This window comes from Neophocaena asiaeorientalis, unplaced genomic scaffold (assembly GCF_003031525.2).
Source record: "Neophocaena asiaeorientalis asiaeorientalis breed wild unplaced genomic scaffold, Neophocaena_asiaeorientalis_V1.1 scaffold78, whole genome shotgun sequence".
Taxonomy (NCBI): Eukaryota; Metazoa; Chordata; class Mammalia; order Artiodactyla; family Phocoenidae; genus Neophocaena; species Neophocaena asiaeorientalis.
This window is the reverse complement of record NW_020175018.1, coordinates 7,426,380-7,435,498: the sequence shown is the minus strand read 5'-3', so window position 1 is coordinate 7,435,498 and position 9,119 is coordinate 7,426,380. Positions and strand designations below refer to the sequence as shown.

The following is a 9,119-nucleotide window of genomic DNA, read 5'->3' as shown; positions in this document are numbered from 1 at the left end:
GGAGGAGGAGGAAGAAGAAGAAGGAGGAGGAGGAGGAGGAGGAGGAGGAGGATTGGCAGTTAGGACTCTGTAAGCCTTCATTTTTCTGTCTTTGTCTTGGTTGCCAAGAAGCTCAGAGCAAAGTGTTGTGCTTAACTTGTACTTTCCTCGGGCTTCATTTCTGATATAATTTCTCCCCTGGTGTTAAATCCTGGCTTTTGTGCTTCCATGCTATGGGATCTTGGCAATTTGCTCAAACCCACTCAACCAATATCTCAGCCATAAAATAAAAATAAAGGTAAAACTTTTAGTCTCACAGAGTGGCTGAGATGACCCAAGTCATGTGAAAACACCTACCTGAGTGACTAAAATGTTCCTCTGTTTCCTTTTGTTTTTGTTTGGTTTGTTTAGTTTTGTCTTTATTCTTGTATTGTTTCCCTCTTTATTGTAACCATACCTTCTTTTTTTTTAATTTTGGAAAATTTATTCATTTTATGCAAGTGGGAAAAAGAAAAGTAACCATACCTTCTTAATCATAAACCATCTCAAGCACTTCTTGAAAGTAGATGGGCTTTAAAATAGGTTTCTTATTATTTATACCCATTCATGCCTCACCACCTTATTTGTCCAACCGAAGGGCATTGTATCCCCTGGCTTCCCCCTCTTTTCCCGCCTCCGGAAGGTGCCCGCCTTGGAGAGACTCTCACAGTGAATGTGGACACTTCAGCATGTGCGTGGTGAAAGTGGTTCTGATTACAGATTGCTGAGCTTCTTTCTGGTTTAGAGACCCTCAGATTTCCCGAGTCTGTCACTGCTGACCTTTGTAGCAACTCAAATTCTCCTCGTTTAGCAAAAGAGATCATTCTTGGAAACGTGCACTGTTTTCTTGAAAGACGCCGACTTGCTACAGTCATTTTCAACTTAGAAAGCTCTTTTACGTATGCTACTTTGTTTAGTCTTCAAAGCCACCTTCATGGTAGATTTATTATTGTTGCTGTTATTATTAGCATCTAACTTTTCAGAGGAGAAAATCAACCTTCAGAGAGGGAAAATGTCCGATCACAGTCACACAACTAGTGAGTGGCAGGTCCAGGACCCAGAGTTATGTATTAGTTACCTCCACATCTTGTCATTCTTCTCTCCTTCTCTCCCTGCTAGGGCTCCCTGGATGAGCTGAGCGCCAGGGGACGCCCAAGGGAGGGGAGATCCAGGGAGTGTCAGGTCCATCTCTCATTCAGCTAGAGTGGTGTCATTTCGGCTCATTTTATGAATTAGTGATTAAAAAAAAATTTTTTTTAAGTGACCTGCCATGAAAAGAGTTTGGAAACCCCCCAGTTTGGGACTGCCTCATTTTCTAAAAACGTTTGTCATCTTTTTCATTTCTTAGAAATCCAGAAGTTGGTGACAGCAGCATTCAGAAGGGCTGGTGGTTTCCAAGCTGGTTTAACAATGGGTAAGGCGGTCAGACGATGGTCTGTTTATCCACCCGACGCTATAGAGTCCAAATAAAATGGTTTCATATGGGGATATTTATATATGTAGAGCTGATTCACTTTGTCATACAGCAGAAACGAACACACCATTGTAAAGCAGTTACACTCCACTAAAGATATTAAAAAAAATTAAAGACTAAAAAAAAAAAAAAAAGTGGTTTCACAGCCATAAACTCAGTCACTTGTCTTTCTGGCCCATTGGAAGCACACAGGGACTCTATTTCATGGTTGGGACTGAGACATTAAGTTTGGTTTTCATGTTTTTGTTTTTTCCCATTTAACTTGAGGATGAGTGAAATTCAGGCTAAAGTTGGGATTGCAGGAAAGACTGTCATACGCTAAAACGTTTTCATGAGGACGGTTTTATGAAGTTTCCCTCCCCCTGAAATAACCTGATGGTTGTTGGGTCATTAAATTGCTAACTGTGCTGACCTGGGAGGATAATAAGAAAGGTGAGTACTGCACCTTTGCATCAAAAGTACGTCTTTATGAATAAACGTATAGTATCATGAACCTTTCTCCAGACATTCACTTAGTGCACATGTTCTCTGCCTTGGCACTGGCAGGCGGACTCTCAACCACTGCGCCACCAGGGAAGCCCTTGGCACCCGTTTTTGCGGGATCCTCACTCACCTCCCTGCCTTCCTCAGCTTGTTTTCCCTTTGTATGTAGGACCCACAGTTACCACGAAGAAGAAGAAGACATAGACAAAGCAAAGGAACAAAGAAAGGAGGACGAAGAAGAGCTTCAGCTCTTGGACTGGTTTAATCCACAGTAAGAAAAGAAGCATTGCCCCAAGTTCAGTAAATCCATAGCTCAGCAGTGGTGGGGGGCTGCATAGGCAACTGTGCCGTGGAGAGCGTTCCTGACTGAGGAGACCGAGTCTTAGCATCTATTAGACTTTGAAAACAGATTAGATGAGAAACTGAGAGGCTGGATATTTTGACTTAAATGCTTGAGCAACAACTACAGTGATTCTGACAGCAGTTAGCCAGCGGCAGCAAATGAATCACAAAATACTGGTGCTGGAAATGTTCTTATAGGCCACGGGGGTGTTGTGGAAAGCCACAGAATCTAGAGTCAGAGCAAGAAAATTCTGTGATTCGGTTAACTCATCTGTAAAATGGCGGTGATGATCCAGAATCTCATAGGGCCATGTACGCATTCTTTAACATACAACAAATGTTTATCAAACACCTATGATATGCTAGCTGGTGTTTTTCAAACTACCGGTCACTGCCCATTAATGTGTTCAGAAATTAGCTGAATGGGTTAAAAACAGCTTTTTAAAAAGTTGAAATCAAATAGAAAATCAGAAGGTATCACATGAAGTATGGATAGGTATTGTTTAGTGGAATCTTTGCTTCCGTATATATGTGTATGTGCATATGTGTTTGTGACAGAAGATGTATTTCTCACTATGAGTCATGGTCAAAAATTCTATACTAGACATTGTGTTAGGCACAGGAGACAGTAGAAATCAATCAGTATGGTTATATTCAAGAAGTTCACAGTCCTGTAGGGGCACTAGGTGTGCAACTAGTGTTTGCCATGATTAGTAAGGAGGTGTGACCAACCTGACTTAGAAGGATGCGGTTTGGGGGTAAGGAGGTAAGAGCTGTCCGGGATGACCCTGAGGCCTGAGAGACTGGTGGTTGGTGGTGCCATTGACCAGGAAAGGGTCTGTTAGTGGTGGTGGGGGCGTGAGGGACGATGAGCTCAACTGGAGATGTATGTGGATTCAGGTACTTGTAGATACAGGTACTCTCTGGACAGAGATTCACAGGGTGCCTGTCTTTGTCATTCAGGCTGCTATAACAAAATACCATAGACTGGATGGCTTATAAACAACAAAAATATATTTTGTACAGTTCTGGAGGCTGGGAAGTCCAAGATCAAGGCCTCAGAAGATGTGGTGTCTGATGAGGACCCACTTCCTAATGTATACACGGTCATCTTCTCACTGTTTTCTCACATGGTAGAAGGGAAGAGGGAACTCTCTGGGGTCTCTTTTCTAAGGGCACTAATTCCATTCATGAGGGTTCCACCCTCATGACCTAATCACCTCCCTAAGGCCCCACCCACTAATACCATCATGTATGGGATTAGGTTTCAACACATGAATTTTGGGGGGACACAATAGTCAGTGTATAGCAGTGCCCGTAAGTGTGGCAGAAGATACGTAGTAGAGATGTAGGAAGAGGAGCCATCAGAGTACAGGTGGCAATGGGATCTACAGCCCAGGTGGATGTCTGACATCAGCCTTTACAGGGCCAGTGGAGGAAGAAAAGTCTGAAAAGGAGCAGGAGTGGCTGTAGAGGTAGGAGGATCAGGGGAGAGTAGTATCTATTCCAGCATGAGGGGGCTTGGGCTCTGGAAAGACTGAACATGTTCTGGCAAGTTGTCTTATGGTTTTGGGATAAGGGATCCATGTCAGTGTGAAAGGATGGGGAATTTTGGCCTCCCGTGTGTCATTTGAAGAGCTGGACAATGACATAGGGTAGCCATCTATGAGATGCTAAACCATTCCTGGAAATGTAAGAATATGGTGGCACTGTAGCTTTGACAAGCTCCTTAGATGTGTGTGTGTGGGGGGGTGGTGAGACACCCCCGCCCCCGTGCCCCACGCCAAGGGCCAGCTAGATGAGCTAGAGATGGTCGCCAAGCTCCCTTCAAAGGAGGGCGGCACACTTTTACTGTGGTATTTGTGCTTTGCGGAGTGAGACTTGGAAGGCGGGGCCGGGGCTGAATTACTGGGGTCAGAGAAGAGGAACAGCTCACAGCCACCAGCTGTCACTCTCTCCACTCTCCCCCACGCACGGCTCAGTTTCTCCTCAAACAACCGGCGAGCAGATATTTAAAGAATATTGATTTGTAGTGACACCAAATCTAAGCCTTCTCAGGAACTAAAGTATGTTTCTTGCATAACTGAATGAAAGATGAACAATTGAATTAACAAATATATTTATAGAAATGTATCCTTTTCTGTAAACTTAAGATGTCTGAAACATCTGAACTATATTGTGTATGCATTTTTACATCAATATCACTTACTCTCTGTATCATCACATCCTCTTAATTTTCCTCCTGCTTCTCCCATCTCCCTTCTCAGTCTCCTTAATTGGGGCCTCTCCCTCTTCCCAGCCATTAAATATTAGTTTCTGGAGGTCGAGTCCAGTATCCTTATCTCTTTTCTTTATACCATCTTCCAGTGTGCTCTCACGCATTTCCATGGCATTAGACACCATCCATGGGAGAATGACACCCACATTTCTATCTTTAGTCCAAAGGTTTTCCCTGATCCCCTGCTTGTGTCTGACTGCCTGCCTGACACCTCTGTGTGTCTCACGTGACCCAGATGGAGTTCTTGATCCTACCCCACCCTCATTCTTCTCATTCTCCATCTCAAGCCAGAGTCCAGGAGACCTGTCTGATTCCTCCTTCAGCCTTTCCTTCATCCATCCCACAGTCTAATTCATTTACATGTTCTGTTAACTCTTCTCCCCAAATTTTTCCCACATCATCTCCTTCTCGCCCTCCCACAGCCACCACCCTTGTTCATGTCACCATCAGCTCTTGTCTACGTGCTGCTGCCTGGAAGGAGTCCAGTAAATAACACGTTGTATGCATTCCACACCTGTTTTGAACTGCTGCGTGATCCATAGAACTTTAACACTTCCTCTTCCCCATCCTTGGGGACCACAACGTACCCATAAATAAGTACACAGAATGTAAAAGCTACCAATTACCTAGCTAGGTGTGTGTTTGGGTTATGGAGGCCCTTTTATCTTGTGGGAAACCTTTAGCCTGTACTGGTGGAACCCCACAAGCTGAAGTAACACAGTGGATGCCCTGCTTGGAAAGAAGGCATTTGGGCAGTTTCCCATCTTTCCTGGTACTTTTTCCTCCTTTTAGAGCCCCATCTTGGTAACCTTGGACATCTTTTGCTCTTACACATATGTGGTTTGCCTGCTGTCACTTGTCTTTTTTTTTTTTTTCAGGGTGGGGTGGGGTGGGGTCTGAGCAGAGGTTCATCCAGGAAGCTGATCTCGATCATCTTCCCACCCCATCTTTCTCCCCACGGCCTGTGTTTTCAGCCTGTCATCTGGCTTCCTAGTCAGGGTCGCTGACACGTTGGAATTGCCAGTGGAATTTAATAATTAACAGCTGGGAAATAGAACATTTTAATTTTTAATGAAACGTTAATTTAATATTACTGCTTTTTTTTTTTTTTTTTTTCCCTTCTCAAAGGACTCTTCCCAGCCCAGTAAACAAACTGGACACTGGTGTCCTGACTCAGTCTTTCTAGAAGGTGTAGAACAGGTCTCATTCCTCTGATCTCCATGCTCAGCTCTGGGCCTGGCACAGAGCAGAGACTTAGCAGATGTGCGTGGTGGGGCTGAGGGCCCTGGTCTGCCCCCTCCTGTTGATTAAATGGCGAAAGATGTAGTTCCCTTCTCCTTCTCGCCTACCCCTGCTTTCTTTATTTGTGAAACGGGTGAGGACAGCACCCGCTCTAGAAGGTAGTTGTGAGGATTCAATGAGAGAATGAAAGTCAAGGACAGGCCCTGTACCCAGAAGTATTAAATAAGAATACCGTCCTTTCCTCCTTTTTCTCTTCCTTTTCTTAAAAATAATATTACCGGCTTGCCAAATGTTCAGCTCACGCGTGGCTGCATGGCTTAGCTGATGGGCTGGGACAGAACTGCTAAGAGATCCTTGACAGGCAATGGATGAGGTGACAATGCATCGGAGGGTTTATGTTCAGAAACATTGGTTATAGAATGATAAGCCGTGTGTGTGTGTGTGTGTGTGTGTGTGTGTGTGTGTGTGTGTGTGTGTTGGTTTGAAATCCAGTCATTCAATAAAGCTGGGAGTTTTATGTGACTAAAAGCATCACATAAGCTTCTAAAAACAAAACAAATCATTTCTCATTCTGCACTGATAAAAAATGCTGAAGTAGTAAGTTGAGTGGAAATGACTGACAAACCTGTGTTTTAACCCCATTTCATCAACCTAGCAAATAAATATGCAATATAAGAAGCAACAGAAATAGTGGTTCAGAGCACAGACGACGGAGTCAGGTTATCTGGGTTCAAATCCCAGCTTGGCTTCTTACTAGCTGTGTGACCTCAGACAAGTTATTTAACTGCTCCGTGCTGCAGTTTCCTCATTGATAAAATGGGACTCAACACAGCACCTACCTTTGAAGGGTGAAGCCCTTGGTGCTGTGCCTGGTTCCATAGGAAGTGTCCAGTGTGTGTTAGTTACATCATTAGCTGTTTGGCCTTGGACATGTTAACAAGCCTTTCTGAGCCTTGGTTTTCTTATCTGTACAATGAACATAATACATGGCAAGGCTTTTGCAGGGACTACATGAGAAAGTGTATGTGAAAGTATCTCACAGGTTGGTGCAGAGTCCAAAATAGCTTCTTTCATGATGGAAGGAAACCAAGAGCAGCTCTCCCTGTGCAGCCATGCAGCCATGCAGCTGTCTTACCCGGGGTGGGAGGGCAGAGCTGGGGTGGGGTTTGAGACCCCAGGCAAGATGGGGGCAGCTGCGAGAGCAGCCTGGCAGTGTCCCTCCCCGTCTCTGGAGGAGATTCACTGTGTGGGGAAGAAGGAAGCAGCCCTGAAGCAGGGCACAGGGCAGGGGTGGGAGGGCTGAGTCAGCTCCAGAATAGGAGTGCAGAGCTTGCGGACAGAGGGACAGGAGGCATGAGTGAGACTGTACTGGGGGCTGGGGTTAGCAGGGCGTGACCCAGCCTTGCCCAGCCTCACTAGAAAAACTCAGCTTCGTCCATGGGGGTTGAGTCTAAATGACTGTGTTTTAGTTTCTACTTTCCAACAGGCAAGTGCAGTCACTTCCAGAGCAAATGGGGGTCAGAGCTGAGTCTCTGCCATCCCACTCCCATCCCCCCACCCCGCCTCGGGCTGGGCCCCAGCTGCTACTCAGCCTTTCTGCATTTACTCTTCACAGTTTGGTGTTTTGTCGTTGCTCTTACGTCGTTTCCTGTGTTTGTGTTGGCTTTGCCAAGTCCCTTTCAAGTGTTCTGAGTGCAGAGAACATCCTCCCCTCCCACCTCCCCCAGCTTTGTGCCTTTAGTAAAGAGGCCACGTGGTCTGAGAGAGGTCGGAGCAAGAACCCCAGCCTGCAGGGTCCCTTCTTTCCTGGGTGACTGTCTCCTTGTTTGTCAAATGAACGATAAACACCAGAACACCCTTAGTCTGGGGCCCTTTTTGCCCTATAACCAGGTTCCAACCCAGGGATCCCCTTCTAGCAAAATGCAAATTGAAACAGCGGCTTCTTCCTCTTTCAGCTCTCATGGCACTCTCTGGTCCCCCTGCATCAAGCACTAGGGCTTTCTCAGGGTCAGATGGCACCCACAGGGATGAAGAACACCCAGAGAGGCCACTGGAAGCTTAGGACGGGGCTGGGGAGACCGCAGGAGAGATTTAGAAGGAAGACGAGGACAAGGAAAGCAGGAAGGTGGGGGGACAGAGGGTTTGAGTTGTACAGGTAAGATCCCCACAGGCTCCCCCAATGCAGCCCTCAGAGACACCTGGGCCAGGGTCTCCTGTCCCTCACCCAGAAGATGATGCAAATGTCATACCACCAGCCGGCTGTTTGAGGTTAAACTATAGTCGGGATTCAAGGACAGTCACCATAAGCCGTGGCTGACCCGTTTTCCCTCAGACCGTCTCTGCCCTACCTTAAAAGCCATCCTGATTCATGGACTCTGTTTTGTCACCAGTAAACGCCCAGAGGTTGTGACCATGACCGGATGGAAGGCGCCGGTGGTGTGGGAAGGCACCTACAGCAGAGCTATCCTAGAAAATTATTATGCCAAACAGAAAATTACCGTGGGCTTGACGGTTTTTGCTGTCGGAAGGTAGGTGTTGCCAATAAAACTGACTTTACTTTTTTTTGTTCCACTGTCAGAAGGTTGTCGAGGGGCCCCCTGGGCGTACGGAGGCTGTTCGTGACGTGTATGAATTGTTAGAATGGAGTAATAGGACCATTTCAGGCTCATTTCTGCTGAGGCCCCAAAAGGCTGAGAACAAGACAGTGATCGGGGAGTCGACAACTTCCCACCTCATTGAGGGCCTCGCTTGCAGGTAAGAATGTCTGCTGCACCCACTGAGCCCGGAGTCTACAGCACGCCCACAGCCGCCTCTGCCCTGACCTCCACAGCTCTCTGGAAATTCCCAAAATGCCAGCTGTTAGACAGCCCGAATGGGCGTCATTGTTTCTCCTACCATCTCAAGACCCCGGACCAAGGACCAGGGAGAGAAGTGACCTAAGTGCGGTGGTTTTCCACATCAGCATGGCTGACCACTCCTCCATGGGTTCCTGGGCTGCTGCCTGCCCCATTCATCCTGGAGGCTTTGGCCCCAGGAGATTTGGCTGGTCAGAACTTCCTCTTCCAGAGGTTGGATAGGTTCCTGTTTCAGCTTCCATTTCCTTGTTTAGAACATTGCTCCCCAAACTGCAATCATTCTTACTTAAAAGTAGTAGCTGTAATCTTAGTTTAAAATACAATATAACCCATTTTGTTCTTTTGGGTTATACTGAAGATTTTTTTTTTCCAAAACAAAATTAAAAGTTCACTTTTCCTATTAGCCACCTCCCTCCTCCCCGCCCCC

At 46.2% G+C, this 9,119-nt stretch overlaps 1 protein-coding gene across 6 annotated transcripts in view; it reads left to right on the top strand.

The window, feature by feature from the left end:
* The window catches only part of GGTA1 (glycoprotein alpha-galactosyltransferase 1 (inactive)), a 32,889-nt gene that overhangs the window by 17,448 nt on the left and 6,322 nt on the right, over positions 1-9,119 (top strand). For all 6 annotated transcript variants that reach the window (XM_024762275.1, XM_024762273.1, XM_024762270.1 and 3 more), the window contains 3 exons: positions 1,367-1,432; positions 2,145-2,246; positions 8,228-8,365. In XM_024762275.1, the coding sequence (XP_024618043.1) occupies positions 1,367-1,432; positions 2,145-2,246; positions 8,228-8,365 (306 nt within the window). The remainder of the gene's footprint in view (positions 1-1,366; positions 1,433-2,144; positions 2,247-8,227; positions 8,366-9,119) is intronic.